The sequence below is a fragment of the Muscardinus avellanarius genome (assembly GCF_963383645.1).
Source record: "Muscardinus avellanarius genome assembly, chromosome: 7".
NCBI classification, from domain to species: Eukaryota; Metazoa; Chordata; class Mammalia; order Rodentia; family Gliridae; genus Muscardinus; species Muscardinus avellanarius.
This window is the reverse complement of record NC_137793.1, coordinates 80224663-80246817: the sequence shown is the minus strand read 5'-3', so window position 1 is coordinate 80246817 and position 22155 is coordinate 80224663. Positions and strand designations below refer to the sequence as shown.

Genomic DNA, 22155 nt, shown 5'->3' with positions numbered 1-22155 from the left:
TTTCCAAAGTGGTTGCACTAATTTGCAATCCCACCAACAGTGTTTTAGAGTTCCCACTTCTCCACGTCCTCGCCAGAATTTGTTGTTGTTTGTGTTTTGAATGATTGCCATTCTAGTTGGAGTTAGGTGAAATCTCAGGGTAGTTTTGATTCGCATCTCTCTGATTGCCAGTGATGTTGAGCATTTTTTCATGCATTTATTGGCCATTTGAATTTTTTCTTTTGTGAAGTGTCTATTTAGTTCACTTGCCCATTTTTTTTTATTGGATGATTTGTGTTTTTAGTGTTGAGTTTCTTGAATTCTCTGTATATTCTAGATATTAGTCCTCTGTTGGAGGTGTAGGTGGCAAAAATCTTCTCCCAATCTGTTGGCTATCGATTGAGGTTCTTGACAGTTTGCTTTGCAGAACAGAAGCTCTTCAATTTCATGCAATCCCACGTATTGATTTGCCTTTAAATTTGCTGTGTCTTTGAGGTCTTGTTGAGAAAGTGTTTATCTGTGCCTATGTGTGGCAGTGTTGGATCTATGCCCTCTTCAAAAAACTTCAAGGTCTCTGGTTTAATTTCCACATCTTTGATCCATCTTTAATTGACTCTTGTGCAGGGTGAGAAAGTGAGATTAATTTCCAGTTTTCTGCATATGGATAATCAGTTTTGCCAACACCATTTGTTGAAGAGGCTATCTTTTTTCCAGTGTATGTATTTGGCCCCTTTGTCAAAAATCAATTGGCTGAACGTGTGTGAACTTGTTTCTAGGTCTTCTATTCTGCTCCATTGGTCTATGTTTCTATTTTTGTGCCAGTACCATGCTATTTTTATTACAATGGCTTTGTAGTATAATTTAAAGTCAGGTATTGTGATTCCTCCAGCATGGTTTTTGTTGCTGAGAACTACTTTGGCTATTCTGGGCTTTTTGTTATTCCAAATAAATTTAAAGACTGATTTTTCTATGTCTGTGAGGAATCATCTTGGTAGTTTAATGGGCATTGCATTGAATCTGTAGATCACTTTTGAAAGGATAGCCATTTTAATGATATTTATTCTGCCTATCCATGAACATGGAAGGTCTTTCAATCTTCTAAGATCTTCTTTGATTTCTTTTTTCAATGTTTTATAATTTTCTTTGTAGAGATTTTTCACCTCCTTGGTTAAATTTATTCCTAAATATTGTATTTTTTTGTGGGAGATCCTGAGTGGAGGTATCTTCTGAATTTCTTTTTCAGTGGATTTATGGTTGATGTACAGAAAAGCTTCTGATTTTTTAAGATTGATTTTGTATCCAGACACTTTGCTGAATTTTTTTTATCAGTTCTATAAGCCTTTTGCTTGCGTTTGTTGGGTTTTCTAAATATGGTATTATGTCATCTGCAAATAGTGAAATTTTGAGTTCTTCTCTTCCTATTTGTATTCCTTTGATTTCCTTTTATTACCTTATTAATCTGGCTTGAGTCTCTAGTACTATATTGAAGAGAAGTGGTGATAATGTATGTCCTTGTCTTGTTCCTGTTCTTAGAGGGAATTCTTGAAGTTTTTCCCCATTTAGTATGATTTTGGTGATGGGCTTATTGTAGATTGCCTTTATGATGTTGAGATATGTTCCTTCTATTCCATACTCTGCAGTGTTTTTATCATAAATGGATGTTGGATTTTATCAAATGCTTTTTCAGCATCTATTGAAATGATCATGTGATTTTTGTCTTTGATTCTATTTATATGATGAATAACATGGATTGATTTTTGTTTGTTGAACCAGCCTTGCATCCCTGGCATGAACCCTACCTGGTCATGGTGTATGATTTTTTTTTATGTGGTTTTGAATGCGTGTTGCAAGTATTTTGTTTAGTATTTCAGCATCCAAGTTCATCAAAGATATAGGCCTGTAGTTTTCCTTCATTGAACTGTCTTTATTCAGTTTTTATATTAGTGTGATGTTGGCTTCATAGAATGTATTTGGGAGAGTCCCTTTTTTTTCTGTTTCATGAAATAGTTTGAGGAGTATTGAGGTTAGCTCTTCTGTAAAGATTTTATAGAATTCACTTGGAAAACCTTCTGGTCCTGGGCTTTTCTTTGATGGTAAGCTTTTTATTGCTGTTTCAATCTCTTTGATTGCTATTGGTTGGTTTAAATTTGGTTGGTTTAAATTTTCTATTCAGTTTAGGAAGATTGTATTTATCTAGGAAGTTGTCGATTTCCTCTACATTTTCCATTTTTTTGGAGTATAGTTTTTCAAAGTAGTTTCTGATAATCCTCTGGATTTCTACACTGTCAGTAGTAATATCTCCTTTTTCATCTCTTATCTTTATAATTTGGGTTGATTCTCTCTTTTTTTTAGTTAGATTGGCTAGTGGTATATCTATATTGTTAATTTTTTCAAAAAACCAGCTTTTGGTTTTGTTGATTTTCTGTATTGTTTTTTTATTCTCTACTTCGTTAATTTCTGCTCTAATTTTAATAATTTCCTGTCTTCTACTGGCTTTGGGGTTCGATTGTTCCTGTTTTGCAAGGGCTTTGAGGTGTTTCATTAGGGTATTTATTTGAAGATTTTCTGGTTATTTTATGTGAGTACTCAGTGCTATAAATTTTCTTCTTAATACTGCCTTCAAAGTGTCCCAGAGGTTTTGATATGTTGTATCTTTATTTTTGTTTGTTTCTAGAAATTTCTTGATTTCACCTGTTATGTTTTCTATGACCCATTCTTCATTCAGAAGTGTGCTGTTCAGTCTCCACATATTTATGTTGAGTTCTAGTTTCATTCCATTATGGTCTGAAATGACACAGGGAATTATGTAACATTTTTTGAATTTGCTAGTGCTCATTTTGTGTCCCAGGATGTGATCTATTTTGGAGAAGGTTCTGTGGTGGTACGGGGGTTCCTGGAAGCCCTTCTACTTTGGGGCTACACTCCCAGACCTATTTTATACTTTTTTATTTTTGGAAACAGGGTCTCGTAAGCTAGTGTGGCTGGCTTCAAACCTGCGTGATCCTCCTGTCTCTGCCTCCCAAGCGCGGGGATTACCAGCTTGCACCACCATGCCCAGCTTCAGATTTTTTTTCTAAGTTATAAAATATGTGTTCATTTTTGGAGTGATCATCTTCTAGGAGTAAGTTTCTATTCTCCATGTGGTCTAATCGATTGTTTATAGTTTGAATTGATGCCTTTACTTCAATGATTGCATTCTTTATTTCTTTTAGACTCTCTTTAAATTCTTTTTGAAGGTTCTGTATTATTTCTTCAGTTATATTCCTGATTTGATCTTTTGGAGATCTCTGAATTTCTGTGTTATCAGGTTCTGATATTGTGGGGTTGTGGGCATTCATTGCTCCATTTTTGTTCCTCTTTCCCATGATTTCAGAAGTTTGTGCCCTCTCTGGGTTCTTCCCCAGGTCACCATGACTTCACTTAGGGTGCTCTGGATCTTGAGTCTGTGGTAATCCCAGCTGCCACTACTCCTTTACTGGTTTGTATCACAAAGTCTCAGACCCAGAGAGTTAATCGAGGCTGCGTGAGACTGTGGAGGTGCCAGGTTTGGTGTTTTTCCACAGGGAGCTGCAACTAGGGTGTGGTATCTCTGCCACCACTACTCCTTCACTGGGTTGGATTGCAAAATTTCAGACCCAGCGAGATTATCAAACCTGCACAAGTCCCTGGGTGTGCACTGCTGGGATTTCTCCCTTAGGGGTCACAATTTCACTTACAGTTGTTATGAGCGCTGATCTGGAGCTGTCGCAGGTGTGGTGAACTTACGGCCACTGCTGGCAATATGGTGCCACTGCCATACCCTTGTCTGTGAGGCTGGCGTATTTCTTTTCTGGTTTTGTGCTATGTTCCGAGTTCCTGGAGGGTGTGATGAGCTTGGCCACTGGGAGTTTTAGATGTTCTTTGCACTGAAAGAACTGCTGAATTACACCCTAATGATCCACAGCTGCTCACCTCAGCTCCTTGTTTACCTTTCCTCTCTGGAGCCTGGTGCTGTGAGGCAAGGTGGCGCTGGTGCAGCGTCTGCCGCCTTAATGTGGGCTGGTTTCTTTTCTGGTCTCTGGTTGTTCTTCTAGTCTTCTTTTTCTCTGTTCCTTGTATTTACAGTTTTTATTTCTCTTCTGATTGTGTTTTCTAGCTATGTAAAGCAATGATTTTTGTTGGAATAGTGATCAAGTGTTAGCAAGACTCGTAAATGCTGCTTTTCTAGGTTGCCATCTTCCCAGACCTAAAGTCTTTTTTTAAAAAGGTACCAGAGCCAGGCATGGTGGCACATGCTTATAATCCCAGTACTTGGAAGGCTGAGAGTGGAGGATTGCAGTTTTGTGGCCAACTTCATCTACTTAGTGAGGCCCTCTGCAACTTATTGAGATCTTGTTTGAAAATAAGGAATAAAAAGTAGAGCTGGGGGTGTAGTGTAGAGGTAGAATGCCCTTAGGTTCCATCCCCAGTACTGCTAAAGAAAGAAAGAAATTTAAAAAGACCAGAAAGGTCAAAACAGTTTTAAAAAAGAACAAACTTAAAGAATATATCCTGCCTGTTTCAAGATGTTTAGTGTAAAGCTTCAGTAATCACAGACTGTGGTATTGGCATAAAGCTAGCTATATAGACAAGGAAACAGAGGAGAGTCAAGAAAACAGACCCACACAGGTGATGATTATTTTCAACAAGGTGATTATTTTCAGGTGATTGGAGTGAGGAAAACACAGGCTTTCTACAATCAGTGCTTCAACAACTGAATATCCTTAGGGAAAATAATGTCTCGATCCTAACCTCATATAACACACAAAAATTAATCCAGAGGGTTCATGTACACAAAACTTAATGGTCGCCGGGCGTGGTGGCGCACGCTTGTAATCCCCGCGCTTGGGAGGCGGAGACAGGAGGATCGCGCAGGTTCGAAGCCAGCCGTGCTGGTGTAAGAGACCCTGTTTCAAAAAAATATAAAATAGGTCTGGGAGTGTAGCCCGGAGGAAGAAGGGCTTCTAGGAACCCCAGTACCACCAAAAAAAAAAAAAAAAAACTTAATGGTCAATCAGGAATACACACAGAAGATATTTTTTATGGCACAAGTTTCTTAAATAGGATGCAAAAGTCATGAGTTATAAAAGAAAATTTGATGGCTATATTAAAATAAAAATATTTTGCTCTTCAAAAGATACAATACAAAAAGGCAAGGCACAGATTGAGAGAAAATATTGAAAAACATGTTTATAAAGGGCCTGTATTTAGTTTGCACAGAGAACTCTTACTAATCAATAACAAGAAACTAGCAATTTGATTTTAAAATATGCAAGATTTGGACAGATGCTTCTCCAGAGAAAATTTCTGAATGGCCAATAAAGCACATGAAAAGATGCTCATATCATTAGTCATTTAGAGAAATGCAAACTAAATCTGCTATGAGATATCACTGTACACCCACTGTAATGATTAAAACTTAACAGACTGGCAGCACCAAATATTGGTGAAGATATGAAACACGTGGAAATCTCATACATTGCTGATTTATTTTTTTCCCTTCCCAGTACTTTAGGATTGAGCTCAGGGCCTCACATGCTAGACAAGTGCTCTACCATTGAGCTACAGTCCCAGCCCTTTCTATTTACTTCGAGACAAGATTTCTGTAAGTTGCCCAGGTTGGCCTTGATCTTGTGTTCCTTCTGCCTCAGCCTCCTGGAGAGCTAGGATTACAGGCATGCACCCCTGTGCCCAGCCCACGTTGCAGGTTTGAAGCAACTTGGAAAGCAGACTGAATAAATGAGTTGTGGTATCTTTGAAATACAGTACTACTTAACAACAAAACATTACAAACATCTGATAGAGGTAACGACATAGTTGAATCATTGAAGCATGTAGACAGATTGAAAGACGCCAAATGGAAAAAACTATGTCCTGAATGGTTCCATTTATAAGAAATTCTAGAAAAGGCATAACTATAGTGAAGAAAAAGATCAGTGTTTGGCCTGGGGCTGAACTTGTAGGAGACAAAGAGACATTAGGAAACTTTTCATAGTGTGGGAATTTTCCTTATTTCAGTTGTAGCAGAGATTACCCAACTGTACACATTTGTCAAAACTTATGAAAATGGATAGATTTTATTTTCTATTAAATTATATCTCAATAGATTTTTTTTTTAAATGGAGGACTTAATTCACTAGAAGGCTCTAAGGATTGGTGATGGGAATGAATTTTGAATCCCCTCTCACTACAGCCTTTCCTTCAGCATTTGTCTGGCTTTTTTTTTTTTTTTTTTTCTGTACTAAAGATGGAACCCAAGCCAGGCGTGGTGGCGCACGCTTGTAATCCCAGCATTCAGGAGGCTGAGACTGGAGGACCGAGGTTCGCGGACAGCCTCAGCTACTTAGTGAGGGCCTCTGCAACTCAGTGAGACCTTGTTTCAAAATAAAGAATAAAAAACAGGGCAGGGAGTGTAGGTCGGAGGTCGAATGACCCTGGGTTTCATCCCCAAACCCACAAATAAATAAATATAAAAAATAAAAATAAAGATGGAACCCAGGGACATTCTACCACTGAGCTACACCCCCAGCCCTATGTTTTGTTCTTAAAATAAACAGGGTCTCACTAAGTTGCAAAGGACCTCACTAAGTAGCTGAGGCTGGCTGCGAACCCAGATTGTCCTGTGTCAGCCCCCCAAATGCTGGGATTATAAGCACGCGCCACTATTCCCAGATTTGGCTGGCTTTTAATATTTTTGTGTTGCTCTCATGCATAACAGCTGTGATGTGGTAAGCTTCTGGTGCTCTGTTTCTGTATATGAATAGTCAGCAGTGAGGCACTGATTCACAGAGCACATGATGTACTTAAACATATGAAAGCCAACCACTAAGCCAAGCATGGGAAGGAGGGATGGGGAGGGAATGGAGTGGGGATTGGGTAAGGGCTAATTGGGTGATGTGTGCATGTATGTCTCCACAAGTCTTTTATCTCATTAAGATGTATGACTACAATGCACCAAGAAAAAAAAATTTTAAATGAGCAATCTGTACTTTATCATCTTTAAGAAAATATGAGGACAATTAAATATCAACAATGTCCTGCTAATCATGTTGAAGAAATACTTCTGCAAAAATTATCTTGCCTGGTATTCAACAAAGTGTTTTAGTAATTGTACTTAAGCAACTCTGTTGCTTAGCACTGTAGATAAAAAGATAAAAGAGGCATTACTTGCTCTCCCAAGGAGCTCACAGTATAACATCTGAACATAGAAACTCAATGCACTGTAAAGTGTTCTACAGAAATATCTGGGAACACTTCACCCCATGTGCATGCTTAGCGATGTGTGTTGGGATGGGTGATGCCACTAGGAGAGATGGATGAGGATAAATCTCTGAAATTTCTCAAAGAGGTAACAACTAAGCTGGTTTATGAAAGACGACATGTGAAATTACCTAAGTAAAAGAGAGGAGGGGAAGGATGTCCCAGGTGAGGGAGGAACAGGTATGGAAGGCAGCATAAAAGAGCATGGCACATTGTGAAAATTACTGGTATATTGCAGTAAGTGAATTTAGGGATATGAGATTGGGAGAGGGAGGGAGATTACAGAGAGAGGAAGCTAGAGTGGGGGCTTGAGTGCTAAGACCATTTTTAGAGCATTATCAAAAAACAATATACTGTCCTGAATGTGATGCGTAGATGTTTAAAGATTGTAGAACTGGCTCTGTAGTGCTATAAGAACAAAATATTTTGCCACCAGAACCTGGGCAAGGCCAAGCCTTCTTCTGGGTATAATTAAGATGTTGTTTATAATATGATTTAGAACGAATGCAACTGGAGAAATGAACATGGGGCCTTAGTAGCCTCATGAACCAGCCAACTGCATACACTTAACTTGCACTTAATTACAGAGCACCTAGTTCCAAAACACTTTCATAAAACACGATAAACAAAATCATCATAATATTATAATCATGGTGATACAGTACAGGCTGTAGGGAGTTTGAATTAGAACCTAACAAGTCTATAACAGTTAAAAAAAAATAGGAATACTTCTGATCAAAGAGTAATATGATTAAGATAGGGATTAGAGATTCATTTGGAGAGAAGGCATGCTCAGCTCAGTTATGGAAATGCTGAGATGCTATTTTAGGTATAAATGGAAGTTAATGATAATGTTGAGATTTCCATTGCAGTTTGACAACAACAGGAATTCAATAAGGAGCAAAGCAAAAAAATAGAATAAATGAAGTTTATTTAAAATTTAGAAACTTTCAACATGAGGAAGAATTCAACTTGGCACATAGGGGATTAAATTTTAGAAGTCATGGTATTGGCGCATAGCTGTCTTTTAAGTTGTTGGGAATGTAAATATTTTCAAGCCCTAGAGCCATTCCAAGTATTACCAGTAGTCCTCATTCTACTCCTTAGTCCTCACATCCAGCCAGACCATTAGTATCTACCCAGTAAATGAGACCAACTCTTGTTCTAGGCAAAGTTGAAAACCAAATGGATTACTAAGAGGGCTGTCACTGAGATTTGCCTTCTTGTTATCTTTCAGGGCCACCTCAGAAAGGAACTATGATCCACTTCTGTTGGTGTTGACATATCACCAAACATTATTTTATTTTTTTAACCTCAGCGTGCTCCTCCTGAGGCTGTGGGTGCAGGTTAAGCCAGACAAAACAGGCACACCTACAGCACCTGTGCCTTTCCCTGGGTGATGGTGTGCAGCTGGACACACCTGACTTTATAGCTGACTGACCCCCTGCCATCTACTTCATCTTGTTCAAGTTGAATCGCAGTGCTTCCTGGTATCCCCTGGGACCTTCCAGTTAGCCTCTATTTCATAGTAATCATAGGTCAGGGGGAAATGTTTCTCAAAAAAGAAGCACATTTCACTTTACTTGCTGAAGTGAGTATGGCTTGGTTTCAAAACCCTAATGGTTAAAAAAATGAGAGGCAATGACTTGACTGTTCACCCCCAAAAATAGATGTACTGAATAAGATTGTATTGGCAGAAAGTTGTTAGTTCTGTGTGTAGTATGAGTTGATGCAGGGTTTGGGGTTCCTGGAAGCCCTTCTACCTCCGGGCTACACTCCCAGACCTATTTTTTTTTTTTGAAACAGGGTCTCTTTAACCAGCACGGCTGGCTTCGAACCTGTGCGATCCTCCTATCTCTGCCTCCCAAGCGCGGGGATTACAAGCGTGCGCCACCACGCCCGGCTGTGTGTGTGTGTGTGTGTGTGTGTGTGTGTGTGTGTGTGTTTTCCCAGACCATCAGGAAAATAAATCAAGCAAAGATTTGGGTTTCAAGGCATGATACAAAAATGATTTAAACTTTGTTTTCTGCAAGTGTTTGAAACTGCAGAGAGAGGGGATTTTTTTTTCCTATTTCTTTTTCTCTCTAGAGTCTTCCAATGTGATTCTACCATCAGAGTTTGCCAATGATACTTTTTTAACACCATGACTTTCCATAGACATTTGAGCACCATTTGGCTTGCCAGGTCTCAAAGGTCAAGTGTAAAGCTTCCTCCATTCTCTCCTCTGTCGTCTGGAAAGACTTACCTTGCTCTGGCACTATCCAAAGATAATAGTACATTCACTTATCTTATGTATGAGTCAAAGCTCTATATTCAAATATGTAGTGTGCTGCTTTCAAAATGTAAAAGACCAGTCAAGCCTTTTGGCTCCACAGTGGGAGACAGACCAGGGGTAGTAAATCTTCTTGGACCTTGGAAAATATTCCTTCGCATCCCTAGGTCCTCAGAAACTTTACTGAGGCGGTAAGTCCCTGTGTTTTTCCAAGATTTAGTTCTCAGTTCTGTTTCGCATACCTATCTTGCCCCAAAGCACTTCATCCCTCAGTGCTGCTGCACTTGTCCTCATAACTTGCTGTCGTCCAAGAAGACATAGTGTATGTTGAGGCCCCAAGGTCTCTGCAGAGCCGACTGTGGCCTAGAACAAGAAAGCTTTGTTCCTTGAAGCTGGCCAAGTGAAAACAACCTCTTTACTTGTTTCTCTGTATTGTTATGAATGAAAAAGTATTTGCTAGCTTAAAGCCATATATCAAATACCAAGGCAGTCTTAATTTGCTCAATAAGGAGACTCCATCTGGAGTGGCAACTGCAGACTGAAGTCATCTTCTAATTAAGTGTATGATAATCTGACATCATATTGCAAGCCAATTAACTTTTGCAGTGGCCAAACTAGTGGAGGCATTTACCAAATATGTAGTTCTCGAGTATCTACTTTTTCTTCAGATTGCCTCATTGCTAGAGAAAGGAAATTGTGCTTGATTCCAACCATCCCTTCCTAAGCCATATGGCCACTGCTTAGAAATCTACCAATTGCTACCACAAGTACACATTCTAATGATAAACTCCAGAACTGGAAAAATAACAGGAGGCTGATTTCTTAGATATATTCTTAGGTGTTTAATATTATCTGATGCTATAATCAGATTGCTTTTAAATGTTACTTTCTAATTATTCATTGCATGCATATAGAAATTCAGATCATTTGAAAAATATTGATCACATATCTTGTGACCTTGCTGAATTTACTAACTCTAATAGATTATCTCTAAATTTTTTTTATTTTCTACATCACAGTCACCATCTGAGAGTAATGACAGTTTTATTTCTTTCTTTCCAATCGTTTTACGTCTACTTTTTCTCGCCTTATTGCACTGGCTAGGACCTCCAGTACATTGTTGAATAGAAGTGGTGATAACAGGCATCCTTGTCTCATTCCTGATCTCAGAGGTAAAACTTTCAACATTTCATCATTAAATATGATGTTTGCTGTAGGAGTTTTATAGATACCCTTTAGGAAATAAAGGAAATTGACTTCTATTCTTAGTGTGCTTGGAGATTTTATCACAAATGGGTAATGAATTTTGCCAAATGCTTTTATAAAAGCTATTACAATTATCATATTACTTTTTTCCTTTATTCTTTCAATGTAGAGTTAGATTGATTAAATTTGAATGTTAAATGTACCTAGAATAACCCAACAATCCTCATATAACCCAAATTGATTGTAATATGGTACCTTGCTTATATAGCACTGGGTTTAGTTTGCTAATATTTAGTATAGAGTTTTCATACCTATGTTCATAAGGTGGATTGGCTAATACTTTTCTTACTCTTTTTTTCCTTGTAAAAGACTTTTTCAAGTCCTGGTGGAAAAAATTATAAGTAATCTAATAAATACTCTCTCTTTTTAATGTTACCTGAAGTGTTTTCTTTAAGATTGGTAGATTTTTGTCTTCTTTAAATGACAGATTCAGCTCTGAAGCCATCTGGGGCTGGAATTTTCTTTTTGGGGAGGTTTAAAATATAGATTAAATTCTGTAATAAATCTTAGATTATGTAATTTTTCTGTTTATTTTTGGGTCTGTTCTGATAGACTGTGGAATTATTTTGTAGAGATAGTCTATTTTGTGAATATATTTCTCTCATTGCTTCCTACCAGGTAGTGAACAATTCTAATTTGTCTACTTTCTCATAATGTTCACTATCTTTCCTCATTAAGTTGGTATTTACCAGGCTACTTCACTGTAAAGTTATCCTTTGTAATTAATAAGTATTTTCCAGGAAGGTACTTTGTAAATATGGGCATACTTGTTCCTCAAAAACCCTTCAATTTACTCATATGTTTTTATATCCATGTGGGTTCATGATTTCATCTTTTCTTCAATGATTTATAACCCATTCCTCTAGTTATTTATTTTGAAACTCAAATTCTTAACAAAATTCAGCTGGCGGGAGCCCCTTCAAGCTGACTTACTTGTTTCTTTCATATGTACCCGTCATTGTTTGAACATGTCCTCACTTTCAACGCAGCCAGCTTTTCTGAGCTCATGTTGTACTTTCCCTGGCCTAGCTCCAGGTCGGCCACATCTTCAGTGGGTCTGGGTTCTTTGTAGCAGAGGCTAAATGCAGAAGTCGAGATCAGCACCCTATAGGTGTGCTCACTGCTGCTCACTGTTAACTGAGGTGCTCTGAGACCTTGGCAACATGTCTAGGCTACTTATGTATGGCACATTTACATACATTAACACTAAATTTACTTTTTCTATGTATTTAAAAACTGAGTTAACGTTGATATCTCTGATTCTAATCCGGTACCACAGAGCTGAGTCTAGTTTTTTTTTCCCTTTCCATATTTGTAACAGTGAGAGACCTGGCTTCCATTAACTGTAATGGAACTCCTTTTGGGTTCTGATAACCCATTTTCTCAGAGCATGAGCTCTGATACCCCAGGCCAACTTGACCCACACTGGATGTCCTCATCACTTACTGCTTGAGTTTGGCACCATGGTCCACGACTCCTTCTTTCCCTACATAGTCGCTTTCCTCCCCCACTTGGGCCCTCACACCATGATGCTGCTGTCCTCACACATGGCCACACCCCACATCCTGCTCAGGCACCTGTTTCCTGCACCCGGCCACCTTTCTGTGCAGATGCATCCCTCAGCCTGCTCATGCGTGCGCTGAGAGCCTTTACTAGGTGCCCTTCAGCCTGGAAACCTTCCTCATCGGGGCCTTCAGCACCCATGCCAGTCACCCGGCTCCAGGGTACAGGTCCTCCTCAGGCTGTAACTCTACTTGTCTACTTGCTCCCCCTCCCTCAGTCTGGACACACTCATCACCTTGTCTGAGTTCTGTTGCTCAAGGCCAGGTTGCCCTTTTCCAGCTGAAGCTCTGAGTGCTCACTTACCCCCGTCTCACCCTGCCTGGGCTTGAGCACTCTGTGCAGGCAGCCCCCGCCCCCCGTACCCTGGTCGCCACCTTACTTCTGGTCACTCTCGGAAATGAAGGCCTCTCTCACCCACCTCGGGTCCTGACCCCTGCTCCCCATAGGGATGTGCGTACCCTTCTTATGTGGCATTGGCCCCAAAATAGCACCTACAGCTTCCCACACAGATAGACATCTTCCTTATCCCGCGTGGGCTCTGACATTTAGCTCTAGGCACTGCAGCTTACTATGCCACCACCAGTGAGGACCCCTGCCTTCCTCTGCCCAGCTCAGCAGCCTTAGAACGGATGTCATGAAAGAGGAAAAGACAAAGGGGCTGGGCGTGGTGGCCCATGTTTATAATCCCAGCATTCTGGAGGCTAAGACTGACCAGAAAAATCGCAGTTGCAGACAGCCTCAGCTATTTAGGGAGGCCCTTTGCAACTCAGTGAGACCCTGTTTCAGAAAATAAAAGACTAAAAATAGGGCTGGGGGTGTAGCTTGGAGGTAGAATGCTCCTGGGTTCTGCAAAAAAAAAAAAAAAAAAAAAAAAAAAAGGAAAAAACAAGGGGAAAACTTGGGGTCTTTCCAATGTCTGTATGTATGATTTGAAATGATGCTCTCTTTTTTATTATTGATATTAATAATTTATTTTACCCTTTTTTTTCCTAACTAGTCTTTTCTAGCAGTTTATCAATTTTATTGTTTTTCCCATTGAATTGTATTTCACTTGTTAGTATTTTCTAATGCATGTATATTTTAAATTTTCTGCTCTTTATTATTTCATCTCTCACTTTCCTACTTTGGGTTTAATTTGTTAGCTTTCTTTTTAACTTATTATAGCTGATGCTTAGGTCATCAATTGTATTTTAAGCCTCCCCTCCAGTATATGCACTTAGACTTGTAAATTTCCTGCTGAGCATAGCTTTAGCCACATTCCATAAGTATTTATATGGTTTATTTTAATCATCCTCCTCAGTGTATTTTAAGTGTGTGTGTGTGTGTCTGTGTGTGTGTGTGTGTGTGTGTGCATGTGTAGTAATAAAGATTGTTCACTTGTTCACCAAGGGCAATCTACCTCTGAGCTACATCCCTAGCCCTATTTTATTTTTTATTTTGAAACAGGATCTCACAAAATTGTAGAGGGGCTCACAAATTTGCTGAAGCTAGCTGAAAACCTGCGATCCTCCTGTCTCAGCCTTCCAACTACTGGGTTCACAAGCATGCGCTACCATGCCCACTGTATTGTAAATTTTCAATCGTTATTTCTTTTTTGACTCGTTGGTTATTTAGAATATATTTTAATTTAGTTGTTTTTGTCTGGTTTTCTAGAGATTTTCTACTTACATTTTTGTTTCTGCTTTTTAGTTTCATTCTACAGTAGTCAGCTAGCATCCTCTTTATGCTTCTAATTTTGTAAAATATGTTGAGACTTAATTATTAACTGTCTTGTAGTCGATCTTGGCAAATTTCCACAGGTATCTGAAAAGTGAGTTTCACAGTTGTTGGATAATCACCATAGTTTTGAACTATGGATTTTAACCACTGTCTTAAAACATAAGGTTAAGAGCTGTGGGTCATATTCTGCATATTCGTGCATGTTAATGTCTCTGGGGTTAAAAAAATTACCTCATCTCGTTGTGTAGGTGCTATGCCAAAAGCAGATGGTAAATTAAAATGCTTAAGAGCTATCCATACTGAATCCTTTTATGGATATATCGTTTGCATAAAAATAAGGGCCTTAAATTAGGCAGTAAAGCAAGGCCTAAGGGAAAGGAGGGCAGTATAATTTTGGTGTTCCACAGTCCCACTAGAGTTTTTCATAATGCTGATGTTTACTGTGTAATTTAACAATAATATAAATTGTGTTATTGTATAAAACAGTTATCAAAATTTTTCCAACATCAATTAGATATAAGCCAAATCTTAGTTATTACACTGTGTAGACAACACGAAGTTGTTGCCATTTAGGGTAAAAAGAAATTAATTACAAAAACTTTAAAAGAAGAAATCCTTATAACTGTATATGATGAGATTTTAATTCCATATATGTTAGATATTCTTCACTTTGAAAAGTAAAGATAAAAGTGTAACGTTATTTTCAAAACACTGAAGATAGGATGTGGCCCAAATAAACTATATATTCCAGGCCACATCTTTAATGTAACATTGTTTTCCTCAAATCTAGAAAACAGTAGTAAGGTCTATGCATTGAGCCTACTATCTTTATGTATCACAAATCTGTTTTGTATAATTTGTACCTCAGTCTTTGGAGCAAAAGTTACATTAAACAAAATCCACTTGACTGAAACTCAGCTGTGAAAATACACTAGCTAGGCAGATATCTAATATAAAAAGTAAACCAAAGGATATAAGGTATAGCATTATTACTACACAGAAATTATACCATGCTGGTCACAGAAAAAGGAAATTGAGAAGGATTATTATAGTAAAACACTTATTGAAGGGGGAAAAGGAGCCACAGAGAAAAAAAAATCTTTTTTTTTTTTTTTTGTGAGTCTGGGGATGGAACCCAGGGGCATTTGACCTCTGAGCTACACCCCCAGCCCGATTTTTTTATTCTTTATTTTGAAACAGGGTCTCACTGAATTGCAGAGGGCCTCACTAAGTATCTGAGGCTGTCCACGAACCATGATCCTCCTGTCTCAGCCTCCCAAATGCTGGGATTACAAGGGTGCGCCACCACGCCCAGCGAGAAAAAAAATTCTAATCAAGATAAAAACTGAGATCAGATTGCCAAATTGAAGGAAAAGAAAGGCAAGGGCTGGATCATGTTTGTTCTCTAGCCAATATGTACCCTCTCTCTGTCTTCCTCCTTCCCAGACACTCTGCTTTTCAGGCCATCTACTCTTTTCTGTATAGATATGTTGAGTGAAGCTAACCTGTTCCTACCTTCAAACTTTTGAGAGCTTCTAATTAATCTAAGCCAATTATAGTAATCTCATTTCTCCTGCCATCTTTACTGTGTCATTTAACAATAATATAAATTGTTATACAGTAAGTAATATAAATTCAAAAATTTCCAACAGCAATTAAATATAAATGGGTTTAGATATAGGCATGTGACCCGTTTTCTGTACAGTAAGATCTGTGGGGTAATATGCTGAGAATTATGGGAGAGATAAATTCTCAAAACAAAGGGAAAGGGAAAAAATGGTAGGCTGACTCCTACGATTATGACATGAAGAATTTGTTATTGAATTCATGCTATCATAAGTATTTAGGTATTACCATTTAATTTAATTCAGTGGCTTATTAAGTATGCAGTTTTAAAAGGGAGTAAGAAATTGGTGGTGTGATTTATAAGTTGTACCAGTTGAGATTGTTATTTGGAAACAGTTGAAAGTCTGTTAGGTTATTTTGTTTTTATCAAACAGGGACTCATTTTTCTCAGCCATCAGAGTTTGAGCTACTTATTAATGTTTCAGGTACCTAGACTTGTTCCATTCTTCTGCGTCTCCTGAGCTTTCATGCTCACGCTGCTCACTTCACAGTCACAAGGTGGCTGCTGCGCCTCAAGCAGAGGAAGTGGAAAGGCGGGACAAAGGCAGCACGTCCATTCTGCCTGCTCTTATCAGGAAAACCAAAGCTTTACTGGAAGCTGACACAGGTCTTCTGTGTAGAGCTCTTTGACCGCCCGAGTGGATGCTGCTCGGCTGAGGACAGGGGCTTAGTCGTTCAGTCAGCCCACCAGCTGCACACATGGACCTACCACACATGAATAGATGAAGCCACACACCGCTTATGTCACTTGTCTCTGAAAAAAAATTTTCTTGGCTTCTGCTTTCCATGTGTTTAATGTATCTTCCTAAATTTAGTTTCAGCTATATTCATTCATAACATTTTTTTTAAAGTCAGGATATCCTCTCAGGATATAAGACACTTAGTTTTCTTTATTCAAGTTTAGGGCTTCTGATCAAATATGTAAATTAGTGATAAGTTAATATAATTTAATATTTTTATTTGAACTGGCATTGTGATTTTTAATTAGTCCTATAATTTTTATGCAAAGTTTATCTAAGAAGAGAGGAAGCCAGACAGGGTGGCACACGCTTGTAATCTCAGTACTTGGGAGGCTGAGACAAGAGGATTGCAGGTTCAAAGTCAGCCTTGGCAACTTAGCAAGGCTCTCAGCAACCCTGTTTCCAAATAAGAAATAAAATCAGGCTGAGAGTGTAGCTTGGAGATAAAATGCTTCTGGGATTAATCCCTAGTACCAAAAAACAACACCACCAAAAAGCAAAACAAAAAACAAAAAAAATGAATTGTATTGCATATTTGAACTAAACTTTCTAACAATTAAAATACAAAATTCCTTTTTCAGGTCCCTTTTGAGAAGGGAGATGCATAATCTGTTAAATAAAAATAAGCACCCCCAGCATAATAAAAGAAAAAAATGAGCAGCATTTAAATTTAGTATTTGATATTACAATCAGAATTTACCTGCACACTGCACAGACTTATCTGTTTTTAAACGGAGCTCTATTTTCTTGTCCCCTCCCACTCCTCCATAGTGTTTGCCTTTGAGAATGTATTTATTCTCAATTGTTGAGCTATAAATCATTGAGGCAAAAATTAAAGGATCATTAAGAGTGAAAGAATGTGGTTTCACGTTCCTGATGGAAGTGGAGCTGCCTCGCCTAGGCCAGGTGGAACCACGTTTTAGGAGGAGGACAGACTAGAGGAAGAGGGTATATAGTGAAGAGGAAACGGGGAGCCCTCAGTCTTCCCTATCTGACCAAGGTTAGCAAACAGGGATTGGGCCTGATTTATAGGGCACCTCATTTCAGGGTGCCAGAGCCAAGATAGATGTGAACAAGTCTTGACACTGCTAAGCTGAATGCTGGTTTAAGTTCATCTCAGTAACTAAAGAAAACAGATGAGGTTTTTATATTGATTTAACTTACCATCTTTTTATTGCTCTGGCTAAGGCCACAGGTCACAAGGGAATAGATGAAGTATGGATATTACTGGGACTGTTTGGAGAGAGCGAACCCAACAAATAGGCTATTTAATGAATACTTATTTTTTGGTATATAAGAGGATCTCTTAGAATGTGACTTTTTTTCTGATCTAACCACACAGGAGGAGAGGAGTAGGAACCAGATTTTTATTTCTGTACCTGAACTAGGAAAGAAGAAAATTTATGTAGTAAATCTAATGGTTATGTTGCCACACAATTTTGTAATCAAGCTTTTTAAAAGTTATTTACCATTATTGTAGATTATACTGCATGTTGAGGCTAATTGGAAACAGTGACAAGATTCTTAATTATTATCAGGAAACTGCATTCAGAGAATGAGAAGAACACCCCCACTGGACGAATTGCAGCCACCACCGTATCAGGATGACAGTGGTTCTCCCCACCTCTCATGTACACCCTCAGAAATTGGGGACAATAAATGTGAATTTTCCCGCTGCAGCAACAGTCCACGATGTTCTTATAAAAAGTGCCCAAGTGAAGGAAGCACAGGTCATGAAATAGAAAGTTTTCATAATAAAGGATACGAAGAAGATGTTCCAAGTGACAGCACTGCAGTCCTGAGCCCGGAAGTAAGTAAAAACACGTATACGTTCAAAATGGATATTATGTGGAGGGTAATCTGTGCTTTTCTTCTTGGTAAGAAGAATGGATTTCATCACTACCTTATTTTTGTGTTGCTTATGTTACCAGTTTTCATCCTTAACCCAGTCTTTATTCAAGAAACTTACCAGGGCTCTCCCAAATAGTCTTTAGCTCTCTTCCCCCACCAAAGGAAGATGGGTAGTTGTACTTTAAACACTATAAAGAACATTCTGAAGTTATTTGCCTTTCATCTTGAGGTTACTGTTTATGTTCTTTATTATTATTTTATTTTTTGCTATTAGTTTCCTCATTTTGTTTTACAAGTCTTTCTAAACAATCTTGTGTTTTTATTACATAGAATGTGAAAAAGGGTGATCAACTTTACTGATGAAATTTGAATTCATGGTATCATGCATTCTGAGTGATTAAGTTACTTTTTTAGCAAAAAAATATAAAAATGACAACAATAATTGTGGTTTCAGAGTATTGCCATGTTCTAAAAAGGGATTTGTTGGAAACTGTACCCGTAACTAAGAGGCTTTCATAAGGCAGCATTTATTTTTAGGATTTACTTTCCTTAGAAGTTTTAGATTGCAAGCTTTTATGGCTTTTGTTCCTGATAAGATTCAATAATACTGTAGTATGTCTATGTTCTTACTGGGTGAATTTTTTGATCTGCTGTCAAAATTAAATAATGAAGGTAGTTTTCTATTACACAGAATAATTAGCTGTGAATAGAATTTCCTTAATTTGGGTTTTTCTTTTTTTTTTTTTAAAAAAAAAGCACTTTGTTGCTCTCCTAGTATTTCTAATAGTATAGTATTTGACCTAGAAGATAATTCTACGTTGATATTTTAAGTGTAAGATATCAGTATTTTATGGTTTTCCACAAAGAGTGTTTCTTTATGTCCTATCACATAAATATGAGACAGCTGCTTTGAGGCTTTTGCAAACCTTACAGACTGATAACAAGTTAACAGTGAAGCCTGTATTGTAGTATTAACAATAATAATGGCTATCACCAGTTGTGCCGGGAATTTTGTTATGAGCCTTACATAGCTCATTTAATTCTACCAATCACATCTGCAGGGAGTTATTGTTTTCACTTTATAAATGAAAACATTAAGACTAAGAGAGTTAAGCCATTTGCTCAAATATAAGCAGTTCTAAAATAGTAGAACGGTAATTCAAACAGTGTTTGCCTGACCAACTATGTTATATTGCCCTTCTTAGTCCAAATTGTTGCATAGAAACAGTGGTACCCTCCAAACATACCACCAGGTCAGCTATCCCAAAGAACTCACAGAGCAAATTAAGATGTTCAAATTACACATGTGTGCGATTGCATGTGTGTGTGTTTGTAAGCATGTGCATGTGTTTCAGTCTATTTCAGTTACAAAACAAGAAGTAAGAGGAGGGAGAAGAGGTAGGTTAACAAAGATGAGGAGGTTAACATGCCCACCATGTGTCAGTATGGATGTCAGGAGGCGTAGGAAGCCACCACACCATGTGAGTCATGGTTATGAAGTGCCCATGCATCCTGTCTTTTGGGGAAATAAAGTACTGGGGATTGAACCTAGAGGCATTCTACCTCCAAGTTACACCTCCAACCCTATTTTTAAATTGTTTTTATTTTGAAACAGGATCTCACTAAGTTGCAAGGGTCTTAGTTTCTGAGGCTGGCTTCAAACCTGCAATAATCCTGTTTCAGCCTCCCAAGTATGGGAATTAGAGGTGTACATTACCATGCCCAGCCACTCTGTTTTAATATTTCTGTTCCACTAGCATTCCTATTTATTATGTGGTAACAAGAAACAGATTTGAATTTGAACTATGGTATCAAGAGCCAGCAGCACACAGTGGTTTTATGTTAGAGATCTGGGGGAAGTACCCCTGGCCACCACTGAACCTTGCCAGTTATCCTGATAAAGGTAAAGGTCTTTATCTGCATTTCCTAAATGAAGCACTAGAGTGACAAAGCTCTCATCCCAGAGGCAACAAGATCATGGCTCGAATATTCTATCCATTTTTATAAGCTACAGTCATTTATTCCCTTATTCTATTTGGTCTATATACCTTTAGCATATGTTACAGATTCTTAATTATTTAAGATGATGTCTTTCCGTAGCTTACAAGCTGCTTCCTTACTTATCATCTGTGGTTAACCTATGTAGTTTTGCCCATATTTCAGAAGCTGCTAACCGGTATTAACTCTTCTTTTGAGTTTCCTCTGTTCCACCACTCTCCATCTTACATAGCGTCACCAAACATAATCAAACATCATAGCAATATTAAATATAAATATTTAGATAAGGAATTCTGATAGACTGTGCTACGATAGGATAGCCTATGCTAGTATAAAATTATAATTTTTCAAGTCTATTTTTCAAAACTTTAATGGCTATTATGCATCAAATACAACACTCTTACTTTCTTTTTGGTTCAATCCAGGCTATAGCAGTCTTAGAGCATAGATTCGTACATGAGAGAACTGAAAGAGGAGAGAGGGCCAAGAATTTAGTGGCAAGGAGTCTGTAAACTCTATTGATGACCTTTTGCTAGCTAAAGATTTTTAATACTTCTATTCAGGCACCTTGAAAGGGAAGAGTGTTTTTTTTTTTTTTTTAACTGAAGAATGCAAGCAAGTGGCTTTTACCTGTAATGGTTTCTCCCCACGCCCCTTATTTTGTGGTACTGGAGATGGAACCCAGAGGCATTCTACCTCTGAGCTACACCCCCAGCCCTGTTTCTTATTCTCACTGAGTTGCCAAGGGCCTCACTAAGTAGCTGAGGTTGTCTGCAAACCATGATCCTCCTGTCGCAGCCTCCCAAATGCTGGGATTACAAAGCATGTGCCACCACGCCCAGCTTGGTTTCTTTCTTTTTACCTTGGGTTTCATATTCCTATTGTTGGAATGCTCAGAAAGAAGAAAAAAAGAGGCATCCAGTAACCAAAATTCAGAAAAAGCTATCTAGAACCATATAAATCTTTTATTGCCTAAAGACGCTAGATACTATCGTGCAATTTTAGAAAGTATAGAATTGAAATACCAAAGATATATAATTAAAAACCTTTAATTACTAAATATGAAGTGGTATATAGTAAAGCAGTTTGCTCTGGACTATAGGATTATTTTGTTTGGTTTTGGCATTGGTGGTACTGGGGTTCCTGGAAGCCCTTCTACCTCCGGGCTACACTCCCAGACCTATTTATATTTTTATTTGGAAACAGGATCTCTTAAGCCAGCATGGCTGGCTTTGAACCTGCATGATCCTCCTGTCTCTGCCTCTCAAGCGCGGAGATTACAAGCCTGCACCACCATGCCCAGCTTAGACTGTAGGATTTTATGATAGATTAAGAATATGTTTTTTCTGATTTACTCATAGTGTAGAAGATAACCAGATTCATCCATGAGTTTGTCCCTCTCCCCAGGTGTTGCCCTTACCTGGTCATCTTTTCATTCCACATCAGAAAGCAGCTACCACATAAGATTTATAAGGCCAAAGACTCGTGTCTTCTTTTTTTCTCTTCTGCAGAAAGTAGACTCATCTCCCTCCCCTCACACACACACCTGTAATAGGGCCTGGCACATAATAGGCACAATAATCAACATTTATGTTAGGCTGCTATAAGAAGAGGACCCTCGGCTGGGCGTGGTGGCTCACGCTTGTAATTCCCGCGCTTGGTAGGCAGAGACAGGAGATCACGAAGGTTTGAAGCCAGCTGCACGCACTGGGTTAGGAGACCCTGTTTCCAAATAAAAATGTAAAAATAGGTCTGGGAGTGTAGACCGGAGGTAGAAGGGCTTCCAGGAACCCCAGTACCACCAAAAAAAAAAAAAAAAAGAAGAGGACCCTCTCCCCCCAGATGCATTGGCTACCCACATAG

At 38.4% G+C, this 22155-nt stretch overlaps 1 protein-coding gene across 3 annotated transcripts in view; it reads left to right on the top strand.

The window, feature by feature from the left end:
- Positions 1-22155, top strand: part of SYT14 (synaptotagmin 14) — a gene marked incomplete at both ends in the record, with an annotated part of 197396 nt that overhangs the window by 123976 nt on the left and 51265 nt on the right. For all 3 annotated transcript variants that reach the window (XM_080698440.1, XM_080698439.1, XM_080698438.1), the window contains one exon: positions 17982-18253. In XM_080698440.1, the coding sequence (XP_080554566.1) occupies positions 17982-18253 (272 nt within the window). The remainder of the gene's footprint in view (positions 1-17981; positions 18254-22155) is intronic.